Source organism: Rhododendron vialii, chromosome 9a (assembly GCF_030253575.1).
Source record: "Rhododendron vialii isolate Sample 1 chromosome 9a, ASM3025357v1".
Classification (NCBI taxonomy): domain Eukaryota; kingdom Viridiplantae; phylum Streptophyta; class Magnoliopsida; order Ericales; family Ericaceae; genus Rhododendron; species Rhododendron vialii.
The window spans coordinates 40,228,964-40,252,112 of NC_080565.1; the positions used below are offsets into that span (position 1 = coordinate 40,228,964).

The following is a 23,149-nucleotide window of genomic DNA, read 5'->3' on the forward strand; positions in this document are numbered from 1 at the left end:
TCAAGTAATTTTGGTATATGACATTTCGCGAGCTTCCACTATTCCAAAATATAAAATGGCATGATGATGATATACATCAAAACTTGATGATTCAAACAAATTAATGGTGAAACACAGAGAAGAAGATCATCAACACGAATTGACACAACGTTACAAATAATGGTTGGCAATGAATGTGTTTAATTACCCCTTGAGTATCCATCCATTTGAAGCCAAGTCAACTAAGACTGGAGGGCTTGTGCTTGCCCAACAGTAAAAATCGAACAATGAAGTACTACAGTAATTTCTAGGAGGGAATGTCGTGGGAACCAGCAGCTGTGGCAAGTTTAGCTCTGAGATCTTTTCTCAAAATCTTTCCAGAAGGAGACTTTGGAATAGCGTGGACGAAGTAGACCCTGTGCAGTCTCTTGTAAAACACCACCTGGCCGGTAGCAGAAACAAAAAAAAACAAAAAAAAGGACTTTCATTACATTACTCACTCCATCAATTAAGATGCATGTTCATGACACAAAAGGATTTGTGTTTTAGGTAAAATATATAACAACCATTAATTACTTAATTCCCTGTGCTCCAATTGGTAATATATCTTTCCGTGGGAGCTAGGAAATTGAAGAATATAGATAGAGATTTAATCAATTAATGATATATGCAGACATACTTGTTTGGCTATGAATTCTTTAACAGCCTCTTCTGTAAGCTCAAACCCACGCGACCGAACCACAAATGCAACAGGAAGTTCACCAGCAACCTCATCTTTTTGCCTGCGCGTTTAAATCAATCCACACGTACATGCATATAGGCTCTTAGTTTAATCAATTTGTAGCAGCATGATGGTTACATCAGTGTATAAGTTGCACTACTTGTTGATGAATGAAGACTAAAGTGTTCTTTTACATCGATCTTAAAATTGTTAATGAGGTATCTAAGAACAGTATTACCCCGGGTACTTAAGCATACCAGACGCACTCACATAGATGATCAATCACATGTGTTCAAACCAGGGCCGGCCTGATTAATTTTGAAGTTTGGCTACATATACATGATTGACATGCAAGTTGAGGGTAGATTGAGTTATATAGTTACATCTTAGATTTACATGCATTTGATGGTTATATATGAGTTGTTAATTTAATGATTTGCATTTAGTAATACTTACGAGACAACAGCGGCATCTGCAATAGATGGGTGGCTAACAAGAAGGGCCTCGAGCTCGGCTGGCGGCACCTGTAAACGTGACATGCAAAAAGATCAGTCTGATCAATGGAGCAAGCAAACTCACGAAATTGATTAGCTAGCCATGCCAGGCAGTTAGCTAGCTAGCATTCACATGCATATTAATTTGCAATAAAACAAGATATTGTAATGCCGCAATGTGAGTGAAACAAAAAATTAACAAAACGGAAGAGCGAGTGTTAGGGAACTAAAACAAAATAACATGCCTGGAAGCCTTTGAATTTGATGAGCTCCTTAACTCTATCAACAATAAAAACTTCATCATCGTCGTCGACGTAGCCTATATCCCCGGTGTGGAGCCAACCATCCGCATCAATGGTGGTAGCCGTGGCATCATCATCATTTAAGTATCCTATAGTTCATTTAGAAAACACGATGTTCATATTAATAATTTATCCCAAATATATATTAATTGCCATTTACTATAATTAGTTGGCATTTGACATCATAACATCGAGATATGGAAGACAAAGAAATTACTGAGTACTATAAAACCTTTCATAATTTGGAGACCACGTATGCAAATCTCTCCTGGTTGGTTGTGGGGAAGGGAGGAACCAGTTTCCGGGTCAATGACTTTGAGCTCGGCGTTCCTTACTACAGTCCCGCAAGACCCAGATTTTGTTTGGAAAGGTTGCTTCGCAAATGCTAGGCTCATTGATAATACTGGTCCTGCCTCTGTCATTCCATAACCCTATTGTGTGACATTGGAAAAGATGCATGCATGCACATTAATAAATAAATAAATAAATAAAAAGTTAGTTAATTAGCTTAATAAGGTTAATAATTACAGTAGTATCGATCGGCCAATGCAAGAGGATCATCAAGTTAAGCAACTCCCAATATTCAACCAATTAAACAAACAAAAATACACATAGTAAGAGCTGGTGTTGCATGGATGCACGAAATTCTAGCTTTTTTTTGATATAACAACTGGTTTGAGGATTGTAAATATAATTGTAATTCATTAGTTAAATTCCCACCTTCGATTCCATTTCATAGTAAGGTAGCAGTATTACTAGTCTACTCCCCTGATTAATTAACAACATATTAGTCCAAAATCTAAATGAAACAATCTCATAGGAGCTTTAGTTGTGTCTGAAGAAGTCTATCAGATTAGATTGAGGTCCAAGAGAAAAGGAAGTAAGAATCAAACAGACTAGAAGAAAATTAAGAATGAAAGACAAACAAATTAAAAGAAACGAAAAATAAAAGAAGGGGCATGCAATTGGTTGTTCCCCGGCCTTTGGTTCAGGACTCCCATGCAGGGCTCAAGTACACTACTACAATACTATATCGTGTCCGTGTGGGTTTTAGTTACCAACTCAACAGCTAGCTACGGAGTATTACACCCCCTCTAGCTCTATCTTTCTCAGTAGTCATACTACTGATTTTACTACCGAGACAGTACTGATAAACAGGGGAGAGAGAGCGCTCTTGGTCTCATAAAAATGATAAAATGACAAAAGTAGTACTCCAGTTCACCCAGTAAAGCCAGCCTATCAGTACTCACCAAATTACTACTAACCATTCGATCTTAATTCTTAACTATGGCCGGGTGTCATTTAACCCCGTGCCTAAAAAGTCAATTTCAAGTTCAAAAATCATGTGTTTATGCAAATAATTTTTTTATCAATATGGATCTTGTTTGATATATCTCATTGAGACCTTTTATATGGTGCAAAAAAAATTGAAAAATTATTTTTTATTTAAATTATTTTTGAATTTGAAAATATAAAATAAACATTTATTTATTAAAAATGTGTTCTGAAATGGGGTAATTTCTCTTGCAAATCAGTTGGCACTCATTTCAAAAGTACCCCTCCCTCAGCCACCTTTAATTTCGGAGACATTGCAATGCAGGGCCACCACACAATTCAATTCATTTACACTGCTGCTGCTGCTGCTGCTGTGTTTGTTTGCAATACGTACCCACAAGGCAAGGCAGCCAGGCCACAATAGATTAGATACCCACTGCACTGTGTACTGGTACTGGTACGTACGTCCCAAGTCCACATAGTTTCTCCTAGTTGACCTATCTCAATACGCTTGACTGACTAAAAGTCTAACACATGAGATCATAATCCATTTAATTAATTGGAGGATTTCACCCCCGCACATACGAGCAAGTGGAATCACAATCACATAATAGATAATTGCACTTTATGCCACAATGAATGTAGAATATCATATCATCTTCTAATGGGTCCCAGCATTTTTTTTTTTTTTTTTTACACGGTAGGATAGTAGTTTGTTAATAAGTTTGATTACTAAGTGGGGTTCTATTGAACCCGCAATCTCACCCTCAGGACTCTAACCCAAGGGAAAAGACCAACCAGGCACAAGGTTGTGGGCCGTAGCATTAGCCATGCCCAAATGTTGGAATTTTTTCCACTTTTTGGTCAATGAACTGAACAGCGGGGACCAAAAGAAAAAAATGAACTCTACTGGACTGAACAGCACATGTGAACAATTTATACTGGAGTATAAAATAGGAGCAATATAGAACGATAATTACTTCATGGAGGATATTAGCTCAAGGGACACAAAAATAAGCTATCAAAATTTCATTGATAATTTGACAATGTGATGTAGAACACGTGGAGGCCCAATTTCATAATCAATTGGACCGGTCGAAGTCTCGGAAGCCCAAACATTGTTTAATTGCAAATTACCCGATTGGGCAACTTTCGGACGAGCTCGGATCGGGCCTAAACTTAGTGAGCTGACTTATTTTCGCGCTGCGATCAATACTCATCAACCTAGGTTGATGATCAATGGTATTTTCTGGCCTAATTTCTTCGTTTAGGCTTCCAATTGGACATTTTTGCAGTTTTAGAAAATATTTGTTTCGTTAATACTACCTCCGTCCCAGTTTGTTTGTCTTATTTCGACATGCGTGCCTTTTAAAAATTTATCTATATCTCATAATCTATAATGTTTTACATAATTTTGAAAACATCATATTTTAGATCTAATTGAGATCTATCAAATAAGATCCATATTGCACATAAAAAATATTATACATTAAAACATATAGATAATTTTGTAAGAGGTCCCAAATAGTGAAATGGGACAAACAAATCGGGACGGAGGGAAATTTTAGCGTATAATTCCGTAGAAGTTGATTCTTTTTGAAAAAGTCATGTTTTTCTTTCCTTTTTCCAATTTTATTAGTATTTTTTTCCAAATTTTGGGAATTTTCGTTTTTGAGTTAAAGTTTTGTTAAGGTTACGCCTTTTTTCTATAAAGGGGTTGTAACCTAATGTTTATGCAGTTTTTTATCAATAATATTCAGAGTTTGTCTCTTTCTCTCGTGGACTCGAGTTTATCATTTGTTCGATTAGTACGCAACTACTCTCTTTGTCAATTCTGTTGCGTCAAGTGATATCAGAGCCACGCTTTGCCTGGTTTGATGGCACCAAACATAAAAGAAGACACACGCATTGACGTTGGTCATGGGCTTACTGGCCTAAGAAGGATGGTGGAGGATCAACAGGCACAATTGACCGAGATCCGTTAGGATACTCACACTCAGTTCGCTAAGATCCGTGAGTTGCTGCAGGAGTTGACTCTACAAAATCGCCGAAGGCAAGAAAGGGTTGAGAAGGAATGCGCGGTCAACCTCGTAACCAGGATCGGGAGTGCACCAAAGGATTTGCCCGAGGCCCACCCAGTGATCGACGGGTTGCAAGGCATCTTCGTCATTGTGCTGATACCGAAGATTCTGAACCTGAAGATGAAGAAGAGGCACATGGAGCGCCATTCAGCACGGCAATAACAGTGGTTTGATGATTACAAAGTGAAGGTGGATCTTCCCACGTTCAATGGTAATCTGCATATTGAGGACTTTCTTAACTGGCTTTCTGAGGTTGAGAGATTTCTTAATATGATGGAGGTTTTTGAGACTAAACTGGTGAAGTTGGTCGCCGATAAGTTGAAGGGCGGCGCTACAGTTTGGTGGGATCAGTTACAAACGAAACGATACAGGCAGGGAAAAGAGCCAGTAAGGACATGGTGCTGGATGAAGCAACTGATGATGGAGAGATTATTGCCGCCTGATTATGATCAACATCTATTTTGGTCATATCAAAACTGTTCACAGGGATCTAAGTCTGTGTTTGACTACACAACTGAATTTAGTCGACTTTCAGACTGTAATAATCTGAATAAGACCGAAGGTCAGCGCGTAGCCAGATATATGAATGGATTGAAGCCTTCAATTCAGGAGAGAATTGGGTTACAAGTTGTGTGGGATGTCAAGGAAGCCTATAATCTAGCTTTGAAGGCCGAGCAGTTTGAGCGTAAACTGACCAGTTTGGGATTTTGCCGTGGTCCGGGGGAGTCGTTTGTTCTTTCTTTTGAAAAGGGGAAGGAAAAGCAGCCAGCGGTTCCAGCGTTTCAATCAAAGGGTGTTGCTAGTGGTGGAACGAAGTTTGGAGGACCTAATCAGACGGGTAGCTCTAATAATAGAAACGTGGCCAAGGATCCGAACCCTTACGCCAAACCGAGGGGTGACAAGTGCTTTCGGTGTAACAAACCTGATCACTTGTCTAATGCATGCCCAGATAGGAAGGTGGGCCAAGTAGAAGAAGGCGGGCCTGTTGAAGAAGGTTCTGAGGATGATCTTGATGATGTGGATTATGCTGAAGAAGATGGGGAACGGGTCAATTATGTGTTTCAACGGGTGCTGTTCGCGCCAAAATCAGAGGGTTCTAGCCAACGTCACAACATATTTCGGTCGCGTTGTTCAATCAACCAGAAAGTTTGTGATTTAATTGTGAACAATGGGAGTTGTGAGAATTTTGTGGCAAGGAGACTAGTGGAGCATCTAAGGTTGCCAACAGAATCCCATCCCGCGCCTTATAACATTGGATGAATCAAAAAGGGCTTTACGGTGAAGGTAACTCAAATTTATAAACTTCTTCTTTCAATTGGGAAATTTTATAGAGCAGAAGTTACTTGTGATGTTATTGAGATGGAAGCTAGTCATGTATTGTAAGGTAGGCCCTGGCAGTTTGATGTAGACGTTGTTTATAAGGGTTGTGACAACACTTACTGTTTTACTTGGGAGTCCCATAAGGTTGTTATGGTATCCACCAATCATAAGGTGTCTGTCAAGCCTTCTAAAGTAGACGGGTCCTCGTTTTTAACCATTGCTAGTTCTGAAGCTGAGTTTGTTGCAGGTTTGAAAGAGTCTGAACAGGTTTATACAATGCAATGGTGGTAAAATCGTTGGTTGTGCACGGAATGAATGGGGCAATGATTTGAATGCCTAAATAGATACAACCATTACTGGAAGAGTTTGAGGAGCTGGTTGTTGATGATGTGCCTAATGAGCTCCCTCCCATGAGGGATATTCAGCATCAGATTGATTTGGTGCCTGGGGTAAGTTTATCCAATTTACCACATTATCGTATGAGTTAAGAGAATGAGATCTTGAGAGAAAAGGTAGAAGAGCTTTTGCAGAAAGAGCATATCCAAGAGAGTCTGAGTCCTTGTGGTGTTCTAGCTTTGTTAATGCCAAAGAAGGATGGTAGTTGGCATATGTGTGTTGATAGTCAAGCTATTAACAAGATTACCATCAAGTACAGGTTTCCTATTCCGCATTTGGATGATATGCTGGATATGTTGTATGGGTCGAAGTGGTTTTCAAAAATCAATATGCGAAATGGGTACCATTAGATTCGTATTCTACTGGGCGATGAGTGGAAGACATCGTTCAAAACCAAGGATGGCTTTTACGAGTGGCTGGTTATGCCATTTGGCATTTTCTAATGCGCCAAGTACTTTTATGCAGATTGTGAATCAAATTTTACGGCCTTTCATTGGAAAGTTTGTCATCATTTATTTCGACGACATACTAATCTATAGTAAGTCCGAGGAGGAGCACGTGCGCCAAGTGTTGATGGTGCTGCAAGAAAATAAGTTGTATATTCACCTCAAGAAGTGCAGTTTCTTGACTAACAGCTTATTGTTCTTAGATTATGTGGTTAGTTCTGATGGGATTCATATGGATGAAGATAAGGTTCGAGCCATTCGTGACTGGCCGACGCCGAAATTTGTTACCGAGGTTCGAAGCTTCCATGGGTTGGCCACTTTCTATCGGTGTTTTATTCGGAATTTCAGTTCTATTGTGGCACCAATCACTAAGTGTTTGAAGAAAGAGAAGTTCTTATGAGGAGAGGAAGCGCTTCATGGTGATTAAGGAGAAGTTGTGCACAGCGCCGGTTTTGGGACTACCTAGCTTTGAATAGATTTTTGAAGTTGAGTGCGATGCTATTGGGATTGGTATTGGGGCTGTTCTGTCCCAAGAAAAAAGATCGGTGGCTTTCTTTAGTGAGAAGTTAAGTGAAGCAAGGCAGAAGTGGAGTACGTATGATCAGGAATTCTATGTTGTGGTGCGCGCTTTCAAACATTGGGAGCATTATCTGATTCAAAGGGGGTTTGTTTTGTATACTGATCATTAAGTGCTGAAATTTATCAATAGTCAGAAGAAGCTAGATAGTATGCACGTGCGTTGGGTGACGTTTTTGCAGAAATTTCCTTTTACTATTCGGCATAGTCTGGGGTAACAAATCGTGTGGCTGATGCTTTGAGTCATCAAGTTGATCTATTGGTGACTTTGGCCTATGAGATTGTGGGCTTTGAATTTTTGAAGAAGCTGTACCCAGAGGATGATGACTTTAAAAGGATTTGGGATGTATGTGTGCAAAATCAACCTATGAGTGATTTCCATATTACTTATGGGTATTTGTTTCGAGCCAATCTTTTGTGTATTCCAAAGCCTTCCTTAAGGGAAACCTTAATCCGAGACTTTTACATGGCGGATGATTAAGTGGTCACTTAGGGAGGGATAAAATTGTGGCCAGTTTGGAGGAACGGTATTATTGGCTTCAGTTGAAGCGAGATGCTGTGAATTTTTTGAGGAAGTGCTACATTTGTCAGGTGTCTAAAGGTCAGTCCTAAAACACTGGTCTTTACACGCCTTAGCCTGTTCCTAATAGCATCCGGAAGGACTTGTCGATGGATTTCGTGTTGGGTCTACCTTGTACTCAACGAGGAGTAGATTTTGTGTTTATGGTAGTGGACATGTTTTCGAAGAAGGTGCACTTTATTGCTTGCCGAAAAACATCTGATGCTTCTCATGTGGCACGTTTGTTTTTCCATGAGGTGGTCCGTTTGCATGGGGTGCCGCAGTCCATTTCTTTTGACCGTGATGTGAAGTTTCTTAGCCATTTTGGGTAACTTGTGGAAGATGTTCGGTCGTCGCTAAAAAGGAGCTTCACTGCACATCTACAAACGGATGGCCAAACTGAGGTGACTAATCGGAGTTTAGGAAATTTGATTCGTAGTATTTATGGGGACAACTCGAAATAGTGGGATTTTGCTTTACTGTAAGCAGAGTTTGCTTTCAATAGTACAGTTCACAATGCCACGGAAAAATCACCTTTTTCTTTGGTATATGTGACCCCTCCAAAGCATGTGGTGGATTTGGTTCAGTTTTCACGAGGGCCTGGAATTAGTGTTGCAACTGAAGCAATGGGTAAGGAGGCTCAAGAGGTGCAAGAGTATGTGAAACAGAAGTTGGCTGAGACGAATGTGAAGTACAAACGGGTTGCTGATAAACGCAGGCGTGAGAAATTGTTTCAGGAAGGTGATTCTGTTATGGTCTTTTTACGAAAGGAGAGGTTTCCAGTGTGAACCTACAATAAGTTGAAACCAAGGAAGTATGGTCCGTACAAGGTTTTGAAAAAAATTGGTGACAATGCTTATGTGATTGATCTGCCTGAGACTATGAAGATTTCTAAGGTTTTCAATGTTGTTGATCTATATGAGTATCATGCTGAGGAGCCACTTTATCCAGATTTGAACTCAGGGTTGAGTTCTTTCGAAGTAGAGGAGATTGATGTAAAATATGTGGAGGCCCAATTTCACGATCAATTGGACCGGTCGAAACCTCAGAAGCCCAAACGTTATTTAATTGCAAATTACCCGATTAGGCAACTTTCAGATGAGCTCAGATCGGACTCAAACTTGATGGGCTGACTTATTTTCGCGTTGCGGTCAATCTAGGTTGATGATTAATGGTGTTTTCTAGCTTAATTCCTTCGTTTAAGCCTCCAATTGGACGTTTTTGCCGTTTTAGAAAATATTTGTTTTGTTAATAACTTTTAGCGTATAATTCCGTATAAGTTGATTCTTTTTGGGAAAGTTATGTTTTTCTTTCCTTTTTCCAATTTTATTATTTTCCCCAAATTTTGAAAATTTTCATTTTTGAGTTAGGGTTTTGTAGGGGTAGGCCTTTTTCCTGTTAAATGGGTTGTGTTTATGCAACTTTTTATTAATAATATTCAGACTTTGTCTCTTTCTTTTGTGGATTCAAGTTTATCATTTGTTCGATTAGTATGCAACTAATCTCTCCTTATTAATTCCGCTGCGTCACAATGCATGCATGAGATAATAATAGTTAAAGACAACGGATAATCAAAATTTGATTACTTAGAGCATCCGCAATGGTAATAATCAAAATCAATAATCAAAATGTGCCACGTCAGGATTTGATTATCCATTTAGTTCATAATCAAACTTAACAACCTCTACCTTCACATTGGTTATTTTTGCATCCCTAACCAAAAAAAACCCCACAATACAAAATGCACATTTGTCCAATCACAAACAAATTTCAATTACGCACCCGACCACACCAAATTATTCGTCTCGATGAGACGATTCCAATGTGGGGTGTTTTTGAGTTATTGAGTTTTAAGTTTGGTTATTGAGTTTTTTGGTTATTGATAAAAGTTGTTAAGTTTGGTTATGGAATAGATGAAATTTGATTATTTACTAAAAGACTTATAACTTTGCTTATTACAATGTGGGGTGTTTTTTTGAACATTATTGTTAAGTTTGATTATTCAAACTCATTTGCTTATTACAATGTGGATGCTCTTATAGGAGTACGTAACCAGAGTATCAAGTGGATACTGAGTTAGTGCGATTGGTTACCTGACCAAAAACGGCTTGGGGCACTCTGCTCCGGAGAGCCTGTTCCAGCTCCTTACCTAGCGGTGCCGCTCCCGACAACACCGTCCTGATGGAGCTCAAATCGAAGCCCTCCACCATTGGATTCTTCGCCAACGCCAGAACTAGCGGCGGCACCACCGCGGCTACCGACACCCGGTACCTCTGTATCAGCTCCAGCAGTGCCCCTATCTCAAACTTCTGCATCAAAAGCACTCCGGACCCTGTTCTCAGCGAACACAACAGCACCGAATTCAACGAGAATATGTGAAACAGGGGAAGCACGCACAACACCACATCCTCTGTTTTCAAAAACAAATTGGGGTTCTCTCCGTCTACTTGTTGAGCCACGCTCGTAATCAAACTCTTGTGAGTCAAGACCACGCCCTTTGGTAACCCCGTGGTCCCCGATGAAAAAGGAAGAGCCACGGCGTCGTTTGAATCTATGGAAACCGTTGGGATTTCGGTTTCGTTTGCCTCGGATAGAACAGAGAAGTGGAGGCAGTTCTCCGGGGGGTCATCGATCGTGATCACAGTGAATTCCTCGCCGAGTTTTGGGAAATTATCACCTGCGTCCCGGAGCTTATCGACATATTGGGAGTGGGTAATGATGAGTTTGGCCTTGGATGCGTAGAATTGCTTGAAAACCTCAGCTGGGGTGTAAAAAGGGTTGGCGGTGGTGGTAACTGCTCCAATCATTGAAGCGCCCATGAAGGAGAAGACGAATTCGGCGCAGTTTTGGAGAAGGAGCATAATTACGTCGCCTTTTTGAAGGCCGAGGTTGGATAATCCGGCAGCGACTTTTTGGGAAATGAGATGGGTTTCGGCGAAGGAGTAGGTCTTATTAGTGGAGCCTAGTATGAGGCAGGCCCTGTCCGAGAATTGGGAGATATTCTCGAAACAGTAAGTGTGCAGAGGGAGGTGATTGGAGATGGGTATGTCGGGAAGCTTTGATCTGAAAACATAATTATGGATTTCAGAAGAAGATGATGATGAGGATTGGTTTTGGTGAGAATTAGTGATTTCTAAATTAGCCGGGGAGAGCTCTGGTTTTTGGGTTTCAACAGAGGCGACTTGTAACATTGTTGCCGTGATTTTGTGTATCTCACCACCTGTGTTTCAAGCTCTAACTGATGATAGTATTATGGAGTACCAATGAAGAAGAGCAAGAGAGAGATAGAGAGAGAGAGAGAGAGTAATGGGGTAATCAAGGAAAAGTTAAATAAATAGTTAGAAGGGTTGTGTTGGGGGGAAGATGGCGGGTAGGTAGAGTAGGGAGGGGATATGTGTGGAAGGTGAGAAAGAAAGGAGGGGTAGCTTGGCCTTCTATTTTAGTTAGTAAGTAGTAAATATGGAGAGTGGAGAGGGAGAGATGAGAAGAGTAGAGTGAAGCACGCCGATCTCGCGCTCAATAACCAATTGTTTTTTTTCCCTTCCTCGTCAACGCTCTTACCTACCTACCTCTCTCTCTCTCTCTCTCTCTCTCTCTCTCTCGCTCTCTCCATTACTACAACAAAAAAAAAAACCTGTCGAGTCCACAAATTGAGTGTTAGGCGGCAATTAGAGTTTGTTTTTTTGGGTCTGGGGTGATAGGGTTTTGTTGGTCTTTAATCAACGTTTGGGTCTCGGGTATTTTTAGAGATTAAGTAATTTTAATTTCTTTGTACTCCTGCCATTTTAATTTTTGTAATTTTCGAATTCAAAGATTAATAAAAAAAATTGCTGATAAAAAAAAAATTGAGGACTTCAAAAAAGTAGGAGTACATTTTTGTCAAAAGATTAAAACTTTTTTTTTCACAAATTAGAAGATATCGATGAATTCTTTCAATTTGTGGAAGATAATTTCAAATTTATTTGACCCAAAAAATTATTATTTTGAAGTTTGCGTTTTGCCCCACGGCCTCTATTTTTAAAACGGACGTACGTAAGTATGAAACTACTGGTATATGGGTTCTCTACTATCCTTTTCAGGACTGGAGCTAGGATGCATTAGATGCATTCTGCATTGATGCCCCGCAAAATTCTCATCTTAGTTAACAACTGTCTTAAACAACCAAAAAATTATGGAATGATCTCTCTCTCTCTCTCTCTCGTTGTCCCCATACATCTTCTCAAGACGAATGTTATACCATTGAATGGTTAAAGTGATTTAAAATGCGTAATGTGTTATGCATGATATGGCGAAAACGCTATGTCTTATTTTGCTAAATGTTATACTATTTTTGTGGTTTCAAAACGTCAAGCCATTTTGTGATTTTTGTTACTCTATTTGGGAAATATTTTTTTTTTTTTTGCTTTCTTATGGTTAATGTTATGCTATTAAGTGATTAATATTATAAGAGGACTAGTGCTTGCCCGTGCCTACAGCACTACTCACTCCGATTGGAATTGAAATACTCTTTAAATCTTGATAGTGGCTCAAAACATTATTTCAATTTTTAGGTAGCTATAAATTGCTGAAAATTAACCTCTCTTTTTTTGAACGGTGAAGTTTTTTTTTATTATCGATATGTAGTAAGCGAATACGCAAACAGTGTAGTGAAGAAATTAGCAACTCATGAAATTATGCAGAACGCTGTTCAAAAGGGGGAAAAAAACCCCCCACAAAATCTCTATAGCTCTACAAAATAGAAAATAGCATTTATATAACAAATACGTGGTGGGCAACAGAAAATACCTCTCCAGATTTTGGGACCCACACACACTTGCACCTCAAGTGTGTGTGGGTCCTACCACTCATGTGAGTGTGAGTGTGTGTTTGGGTGTGTAAGTGTATGTGGTGCTAGCAAGATTGTTTTAACAAATACATGGTGGGCAACAAAAAATACCTCTCCCGATTTGATTTCTCCCGAGGGATTTGACTGTCGAGGAGGAGTGGACGGTGGACGGTCCTAGTGCTCGGTAGTCCAAGGGGGGAGCCCCTTCCCCAAAGATAGTCAACCCATAGGGGAGGAAAGGTCTCGTAGAAAGGAAGCAATGAGAATTGCTTTCCCCCTTTTTTGTTTTCACACACACGGAGAGAGAGAGAGAGAGAGAGCTGTGAAATTTGAATTCTGATTTTTTTTCCCTCTTAGACAACAGATGTCATTTATGTAATATGATGGGTAAATGTGGATGCTTTCATAAAATGTGAAAAAATGTATCTCAACTCTTGGATCAAACAAATCTGAACCATTACAACAACTTATCCCCACACCCTTCTGTTTTATAATAGAGATACAGTATATCCCAAACGAGAGTGGTACCATGCATAGATTCTCCAAAAATCGTTATGTCTGATTGTTCAATTTCTTAACAAAAGTTTATGCGCAGATTTCCGTGCAATGGAGGTTTTTTTTTCTGTTTTGGGGGGGGGGCGGGGGGGGGGGGTTGGTGTGGCCTTTGACAGTGAGAGGTGTTTGGGTCAACTTACGCGCATCTCATTAATGTCTTTTTCGGATCAATCAAAAGCAGATCATCCAAGCCGGAACTAGTTAATTTACAAGAAATTACTTTTTTTGGCGGTTTGGCCGGCCCCAAGAATCATGCACTGGTCGATTGTGTGGAGAACAAATCTATCAACCAATTGGACTAATCTTTGGGCCATGGAGATGATTTTTAATAGGGAATGACTTCGGTGTCTCAACCTATTTTGGAGACACCGTAATTTTTGGTATAACAATATCATTGTGAGTATAACCAAAACCTCAAACATAACCAAAACCATAACAAGGCGGTTGATTTTTGGTTATACCTTGTTATGGTTCTGTTATTCTGATAATGGTTGAAGCAAATGTAGTTGAATTACTCATTGATGTCTAGTGAAGATAAGATAATACATCATACACGTGATATTTCAAAACAAAAGTACTCCTGTTTTGATTACGTTGCCATTTACTTCTAGTGAAGATAACCTTCAATATGTACGATTTAGTAGGAAGTTCTATAGTAGTAAATGGTTCTCACTCCAGTATCCAAGGATAGCTCATGCACCATTATAAAGTGCATTATGCTTCAAAGTATGTACCCGACGGAATATAATCTCAAGGCGTGCTCAAGTGACAACAAAAATGAGCAGTCTAGATATTCTGAGTTCAAAACTTGGCAACTGCTTGGGGCTAGGCTGGCGTGGATGGCCCGCCTGCCTTTTGCTGAGGACGGGGATGAGTTGCCTTTTGCCTACCTTTTTCCTAGTCTCAATGTAGGTGGCCTGTCTTTTGCCGAGGAGGGAAATAGTCGAGATATGCGTAAATTGGCCAGGACACTCCTGATCGTCGAATAAAAATACAAAATCCCAACAAAATATCGTATAGTAATGCCGATCAATCTATAGACGCGCGAATAGACATATGGTTTTGTTTGTTCAGCACGAAATAATGTACAACGTCAATAAGCGTAGATGGCATTGGCAACCTGAGTTTGAGGAGTAGTGCATTGTGCATTTTTAACAACTACATTCATATATTAGGAGGGCCAGGATTTGATTTCGATTTTAGTTTATTAATATTATTATTATATAATGGGTTGGTTTTTTCTCCCACGTAACGGGCACTTTTGATTAATGTATATCGTATACTTTTTGGTAATTATGTTTGTTTTCATGATCATTTTCCCCCGGCCCTTTCTATACCGTACGACTGTGTTTTTCTTTCCTTGCTGGATTTGCATGTTAAATATTAACGATACACTATTTACCGGACGGGCCAGCTGACCAGTAGAAATTTCAGTCTATTTGGAGAATATGAGCCATATTTGTCTCTTCAAGATGTTTTTCATTTTTATCCCATTAACTTGTGGCAGCTTCCTAGCTCCTACCTTCTAGGAAATATGAAGACGTACATGCAGTAATTCATTCTTTCATGCTTAGGAAGAAAAGTGGGATCTAATCATGCATGCTTAGAGTATTTGAAAAGGACCCCACACACACATATATGAGGAAAATGATCTGCCTAGAAATCCATAAAAATACGAGATTTAGTCTATCTAGTCCATTTAGTTTAGCGGAAATGCACCCTAAATATTCACGAGGCAATGTGAATATATATATATATATATATATATATATATATCGGAATGGTTCAAGGGACACCCTAAAAAAACTTAATATATATACACATACACCAACTAAAATACTATTTAGCATAAACAACTTAATTCACTATTATCATTGGCCTATAGTGACTCCATTTAGTTTAGCGAAAACACACCCTCACATCATCTGAAGTGGAACATGCAACTTGTGTCTCTGTATATATATATATATATATACATACACACACACCCCCTGATGGTCAAGATGCAGTGGGGATGTATGCAGATTGTGGGGGGGCGCTAATAAGTACGTTGGAAAGTTTGGTGGTGGAGGAGCATGCGTGGAAGGTTGGCAGACATGCATTGCAGATTGGTTGCGGGGGTAGACGGGCAAATCTTCATACAAGTTACAACCACCACTGATCGATCGATATATATATATATATATATAACACTCCAGTACTAGTTTGTAATTCCAATTAGTCAAAGCATTTGAGTCCATATATATATATGTGACCCCAAAAAAATACTCCCTATATATATTACATGCTGCCTGCATGCCTGTCTCGGTTTATTTGCGAATCCTTTGTGCTTGTCAATTAATGTGATGTCTACAAACCAAGTTTAATTTCGTTAGTCGTTTTAAAGTTTCTTAAGAAATATTTGAGAAAGAATTAATTTGTTCGGGTTCAAAAATCAACTTAATTGCAACTTTAAAGAAAACGAGTTGTTTCAGGCTTTCAGCTAAAGTCGTCTGCCAATCCAATTGTTTGTCATTCTCTATTTTTGGTTGTTAGATTATCTCTTCTTCAAAGGCCCTATTTGTCTACCAGTCCAATACAATTATTAGACTTATTTTGACGTACGTGTTCAGCCTTAACCTCAACATATTGTGAGTCGCTATTTCATAGAAGGGTTCAACCCATGCTTGCTCTGAGCTAGCCTCTGACCCAACTAATTAATTACTCTCTCTCTCTCTCTCTCTCTCTCTCTCTCTCTCTCTCTCTCTCTCAGAAGGGTTCAACCCATGCTTGCTCTGAGCTAGCCTCTGACCCAACTAATTAATTACTCTCTCTCTCTCTCTCTCTCTCTCTCTCTCTCTCTCTCTTCAAACCCAGACTAACCGATGCGTGAACTTCGACATAATGTTTACAACCCATTTAATAGGGTGCTTTTTTCTCTCTTCCTTCCCTCTGTTGAAAAGAAACTCCTGGAATGCCCTCACAATTCATATTTAAGAAATAATAGTACTCCGTACTAGTTAGCATCTATCTGCTTAGTTTAGTTGGAGTTTTTGAACTACAGCGGCTCTACATTGTTGAATCAATAGTCACATGAACACCCTTTTTTTTTCCTTTGCTATAATACATGTAAAATTTTCAAATTAGCCCACCTTTGAACACCCAGCACACATGAAAATGCGGGATTAGCCCACCTTTAAACACCCTGTTCACATGAAAATGATACCTAGTCCACGTGTAAATGAACACCCACCCACAAACCATTATTTACTCCATTACTTTTTACATCCCATTACTTTACTACTAGGAATAACAAAATAAAAAAATCAAAATAAAGGGGTGGTAAAAAGAAAAATGGGGAATTGCTAGATCTATGTGGAGATGAGTGAATGAATGATTGCTTGGTTACATTGAGAGTGATGCATGTATTTGATATCATAGATGATGAAGCTATTATGCAACGATTTCTAAACATGAAAAATCGTCGAGCACAATTGTAATAGCTCATATACTTTGCTATTTTTTTGTTGCATTGTGGATATTAATTTATAATCTTTTGCTTATATATAGTTGTGATTTTTTGAGGTAGTATAGTGCAATTTGTGAACATCCTTCGAAGATTCCCTGGAGCCGCCACTTACTACAAATACATGCTTATAAACTGAACCGGGCTTAGAAACTTGATCGCGACATATATATAGAGAGAGAGTATTGATTTTCGAACTAAAAAAATCTCACGTAACATCAAGCATCTACGATTAATAAGGAAGTTCTCGTTCGGTTTGGATGAGGCAATGCAACACGCCATCATACTGGTAGCTAGAAATGCGACCCAAATAGGAATAAGTTTCGAATTATATTGCAACTTATGTATACTCTTACTAGTATCTTTTATGAGAAAAAAAAAATTTAACATTTGAAGGACTTCCTCGTTGAGTCTGCGTTCCAACAATTCAACAAAAGCGCGTGCGCAGTGTGAACCTCATTACATTGCTTATATGAGTGCCCCTCTTTTTATGTTTTACTATATATATTGAGAACTCATCATCATGTTAATTCTTGACCAACGTACAGTTTACTACCCACGCTTAATTCAATTAGAGCACAAATACAAGTTTTCCAAACCCAAAAGTTCCTTCATTCATATAGATAACCCTATCGCTAACAAAACCAGACATCCCGTCATTGTCAAATCCAAAGTTGAAAATCCTCCAAGAAGCAGCCGCTTGCAAGATCCTGATTTTTGTGTACTACTGCCGCCGTCATCAAGATCAGATGGCGGCAGGGCCTCCAAAGGTTTCAAATTAACTCCACCCAGTGGTGGTGCAGGAAGAGGTGATGGCAACAACGGGGCAGGACTCGAACTACTAGAGCACGTTGGCAAAGGAAGTGTGCTAGTGTTGTGGTTTTCTGGTGTCATTGTGGCTTCTACTACCCCATCTATGCCATGACATCTTATGGAAGATCCAGCAGTGCATACATTGGGCCTAACGATCCGGACGTTGTTTAGATAGAAATTCCCCCAACCATTGTTGGAAACCTTGAGCATCAACTCGGGCTTTCCTGTTGGAATAAGGGAACTCGTCGGGAAATGACGAAGCTGGTCGAAAAGAAGAGGCGATGGGATGGAATGGAGGAGCAAGAAATCGGAAACAGCATTCTCCGGCATTAGGGTTTTGGCTAGTGCCCAGTCGTTGGGCATCAAGAAGGTGACGTTCCCTTGGATTAGGTTTGCAGGGGCCATGTTGATTAGCATGACAAAGGTGAAGTAGTTGGCATTCTGCATCTCTTCAGTGGCCAAAAAAAGGTCTTGGTTTCTAGACGGAATAGTGTTTGTAGGGGCCGATGATGAGACGAGTGCCGTGAGAAGAGCTAACAAGGATATGGAAGTGGTCGCCATCCGGATGTGGGAGGTCTTGCAAAGGGATAACATTATCGGTAGCATGTTGTCTCTGTACTTGATCTTCTTAAGAGTGATTGTTAAGAGGTTTAGGGGTCGTGAATTGCGGGGTTAGCTTTAAAATGCATTCCTGCTGATTCAACAAACTTTGGTCATGTTTCTTGCATGAGTACCAGTTTAAAAAAACAGAAAAAAGGGTGAACCTCAAAATGCCACATGAATTTGGGCAAAACAAATTTAGTACATAAAGCATATGATCCTCATCCTCAGGGATTTGTAGACACTTCCGGCTACTTCTCACTTTCTTTTGTAAAGATATTGATACCTTTACCAGGAGAGCAAATTGAAACTTGATATCGTAGTTAGAACATTTCATGATTTATTAAGAATCGACTTATGTGATGAAAGTGGTTCGGATAAAGTTCAAATATTTTCTCAGATAATTAAAGCACCCCATAGCTATAGAATCATCGTTCAACCACCATGCATGGTTCGTTTCTCAAACTACACGAAGTGCCTCTTTCTCAGTTTGTTAATTAGTTTGCAGTAATTCTCAATCAATGCAGGATGGTTGCACAGTATCGTTGTTCTTTCTCGCTTTCCTCTTGGAAACGGTAATAACAAGAGAGGGAGGCAAAGGCACCCAGCCTCCTTGAAACCTAGTGGGTTGTCTTGTTTCTATCAACTAGGTCAAGGGGTCAGGGCCTGGTAAGTCAATACGAAGAGCCGCAAAAAAGGAAGAAAGAAAGAGAGAGAATGAGTTGAAGGGTAAGATTGCAGAAATTCCATCACATATAAAACTTCAATATAGTCATTTCTTCTATGGCTCCGCAGCTAATTTATCTCGCCAAATCCAGACATCAATTACTTACAAAAATAAGCATGAAAAAAATAGTAGCGAACTCCCAAAATTGTACGATGACAAAGGGAAAAAGGAATCACCAATTCTGTCTATGGAAAGAAACTCAAAATGAGATCAGATCATCTTTTGGAGGTTGCTGTTTCTTTGTATCCTGCCTGGATTCAGATGTACCGCCAGTTTTTTTGCCAAAAACCATCTCATCAAAATCATCCATCATGTCATCCTTGTTTCCTACCTGGACTCCACCAGCTCGAGAACTTGATGATTTTCTGATTAGACCATCTTCTGTCCCCACACTGGGTGAATCTTCAGGCTCAACAGCTACTGGTATCATTGCAGGTTCTGGTTCCCTTGGAACTGCAGAAGGTTTCTTCAAATCTTCATATTTCGAAAGGACTTTCTGGATTTCATCATTGATGTTCAAGGCCTCGAAGAGCACGGCCTCATCATCTCCGGAAGTCTCAATGATTCTCTGGACAGTATATTTTGACTGATGACACTGGTCTACAAGTGCGATGGTCAAGTCATCCTGCCAAAAAAAATCGGCAGTGAACAAATCATTGAAGCTGTGACACTATTGATCTCCAAATTTGTCCCAAAAAAACACACTATTGACGGTTCATGCATTAAACAAAATCATTTGTTATGCTTTGTTAACCACATGCACACTGAACGCTAAGTCAATTAATAAACTGGCCACAACCCAACAACTTGCAGTTTAAAAACGTGTAGAGGGACATATGGTGAAGCACTGGCAAAGGCCCTAGAATAAGATCAAGAACAAAATCATTAGCTTTCTCTAATAAGAATGAGGGATGCACGATGATATGGCCAATAATTGCAGAGAAAAAGGGAATATGAATTGATTGGTGTGATTTTAACTTTTCTGCTCTTTTGATTCATGCATTGCCTGGTTAAGAGAGAGAGGTTAAGTCATGAAGCCTTATTGTACACGTATCTCGTGGGCCCGCTCACTAGAGAGAAGACAAGGATTGAACTATTAACGGAAATACGGCAATTTCAAGCTGCTCTTACACATCAATAACGTGAGATAGCTTTTTGTCTCACTGACTTGCGTCTTGCTTATGAGGGTGTCATGGACTTGTAAATCTTACAATAGCAAATCAACAATCCAGTTTGAACAAGTAAATTTACTGAAAAGATAAAAACTTACAAGAAACTGTCGAAGACTAGGCAGATAAGTGGAAGATATTAATCCTAATTCAAATATGTTCAGTCGGTATTTCAATTTCCCACTTCTAGTACAAGCAGGTTAAAACAATAAGCTTCTTATGACTGAATTTTGGACGAGAGCAACTGTAAAGGAGCACTGCAGGAGCCATAGATCATAGACACAGTAATACTAACAAGTAATTTCAGTAAAGAAGAAGAATATATTTTGGAATACGACACCAAGCCCTAAAAAATAGCAACTGGTCGGTGAATGAAAATAAATGATGTAGAACACGTGGAGGCCCAATTCCATGATCAGCTGGACCGAGCCAAGCCTCGAAAGTCCAAACAGTGTTTAATTTCAGATTACCCAAATTGGCTAAATTCGGACGAGCTCGGAATAGGCCCAAACTTGGTGGGCTGACTTATTTTCGCGCTCCGGTCAATACTCATTAACCCTAAGTTGATATCGATGGTGCTTTTCGGCCTAATTCCTTCGTTTAGGCCTTCAATTGCGTTATTTTGCCGTTTTAGGAAAGATTTGTTTCGTTAATAACTCTTAAACCGTAATTTCTTTTAAGTTGATTCTTTTTGGGAAAGTCTTGTTTTTCTTTCCCGTTTTCAGTTTTAGGAAAAGCCCCAAATTCTGGGACTTTTTATTTTCCAAGTTTATTTTTAGGGTTTCTAGGGTTTTAGCCTATTTAAGGGTTTGTAACCTAGAGTTTATGCAGCTTTTTGATCAATAATATTCAAAGATTCTCTCTTTCTTTCTTGTGCACAAGATTTGCTTGTTGCGACGAGTTGTTTATCTCGTTTGGACTAGTACGCTAACTAGTCTCTTGTGAATTCCACTGCGTCAATAAAAGAGCCCACATGACTTGCAACAAATGATCATCAATAAAGTAGGATCATTCAAGTTTCTTACATAGTAGTTAGGTAACAGAAATACCAAGCAAAGGTCATTATCTCTGATCCAAAAAAGAAAAGAAAAGGCCATTATCCTGCATGACCAACAATACTTGACGAGGCCAATAAGGGAATCAAGCAATCTTAACAATGAAAAGAATCTGATGGATATTTTATACCAACCTTGTAAGCATTTGGCATACAGAATTCTCAGAAGATTGCATTGGACATCAACTAAAATTATGACATCCACATTACAACTACCTACAACAACATTGAATTGATATTACCTTCAAAGCATCTTGTGGAGGTGAAGAGGATAAAACTGTTGTGAGAAGCTCAATACTGTTTCGTGCTACATCAAATGCTTCCTTTATTAGTTCAACTGAAAAGAATTCTCCACGCACATCGTGATTATTTTGTTGGCCAACAATAGTAATTGGTTCTGAAGCGGTGACAGAACGAGGAGGAGTAAATATAGGAGCCAAACTCTCACTATCCCGGCCAGGGAAGCGTATACCCCTTGCTTTCAAACTCTATAAACCATATAACAACCATGAAAATGTTAAAACCAGTACACATTTCAGAACTATTTTAACAATGTGAAATCACTCCATTTCTAGTTATTATATTACTAAACCGAATCAACATTTTTTTTCGCCAGCTAGGGTCGAATAGTTAACAAACTGGAGTGGATGTGCAAAAAGAACAGAACAATGCATGTGAAGGGTAAGGGATACCTTGTAAGTCTCTTCGTAAACAGGCAAATAACGAAGGTCATCAGAGGAGTCCCCCCAAGCTTCGATCAGCATCAGAGCCTTGTTACGGTTCTCAACAAGAGTGTCCGGATCGTCGATCAACTTCACCATCTCATCGACTACCCTCTCCGATGCAACCTCCGAGAATGCCTTGTCGCAGTTCTTAACAACGGTTTCGAGCAAAACCAAAGCCAGGAACTGAACCCTAGGGCTCTTCAAACTGTTGATCCGGTTCTTTATTGCACGGATCAATTCCAAACTGTTGATCTTGTCGTGATTAATCATGTCACAGAGTTCAAGATTGGTGGCCCAATCGGGTTCGTCAAGTGTATCGGCCGTCGCTTCCTCGACAAACTTATCGGCCTCGTTCTGGCCTTGGAAGAGCTCCCTCATTTTGAAACTCATAGAGGACATGCCAGCACTCACCTTTCGACCAACTTCAGCTCCTCCAATCCTCAGTTTCTCACCGAAAGCGCTCACTTTCTCCATCAAATCCTCACTCATCTTTGAATTTCCCTTGAAACCCCAGTTTGTATCAAATTTCCAGGACCGACGTCTACTGAGGAAACCATAAAACCTAGAATGTTTAATCAAACCTAGAAGGCTAGAATCCCTAATTGAAAGTTCACGAAGGTCCTTCAATTATCATTTTTTCCCAAAATACTTCCTAATGGAGTATTAAATTGCTTATACAAAACCTCTCAATTATATGGAATAAAAAATTTGCTAACTCTGTCAACGAAATGACGATTTTATCCCTTAAAAATATACATGTTGATCCCTTCATTTATAAAAAATATCCACGCTGACTCTTTCATCTTATCGAACTTTTTGACAGAAAAATGTTGATTCATTAACGATTATAATTGAGGAGATCTATATGAGCAATTTCAAATATTAAAATTTTTTTGTAAGAAAAATAAATAGTTGAGGAACTTCCCGTGTACTTTCACCATTTTTTAATACCCAATTTTTCTCATCGGGGACGGGTTTTACTACTTCTGAAAAAAAATATAAGCAAACACACACGTATATGACTGGT

General features: G+C 39.3%; 3 protein-coding genes across 3 annotated transcripts; all 3 read right to left on the bottom strand.

The window, feature by feature from the left end:
• Nucleotides 1-11,605, bottom strand: LOC131300962 (4-coumarate--CoA ligase 2). The gene is made up of 6 exons (XM_058327038.1): nt 10,243-11,605; nt 1,729-1,927; nt 1,440-1,585; nt 1,157-1,224; nt 659-761; nt 1-421 (listed from the first exon to the last, which is right to left on the bottom strand). Exons 1-6 carry the CDS (start codon nt 11,338-11,340, stop codon nt 287-289), a joined length of 1,749 nt encoding a protein of 582 aa, XP_058183021.1. The 5' UTR covers nt 11,341-11,605; the 3' UTR covers nt 1-286.
• A 5,932-nt stretch (nt 11,606-17,537) lies between these two features.
• LOC131300963 (FAS1 domain-containing protein SELMODRAFT_448915-like) lies at nt 17,538-18,506 on the bottom strand. The gene has a single exon (XM_058327039.1). The coding sequence runs from the start codon at nt 18,451-18,453 to the stop codon at nt 17,650-17,652; it is 804 nt and encodes a 267-aa protein (XP_058183022.1). The 5' UTR covers nt 18,454-18,506; the 3' UTR covers nt 17,538-17,649.
• Nucleotides 18,507-19,182: 676 nt separating this feature from the next.
• Nucleotides 19,183-22,830, bottom strand: LOC131300964 (TOM1-like protein 1). The gene is made up of 3 exons (XM_058327040.1): nt 22,090-22,830; nt 21,640-21,885; nt 19,183-19,799 (listed from the first exon to the last, which is right to left on the bottom strand). Exons 1-3 carry the CDS (start codon nt 22,609-22,611, stop codon nt 19,374-19,376), a joined length of 1,194 nt encoding a protein of 397 aa, XP_058183023.1. The 5' UTR covers nt 22,612-22,830; the 3' UTR covers nt 19,183-19,373.
• Between the last annotated feature and the right edge of the window lie 319 nt (nt 22,831-23,149).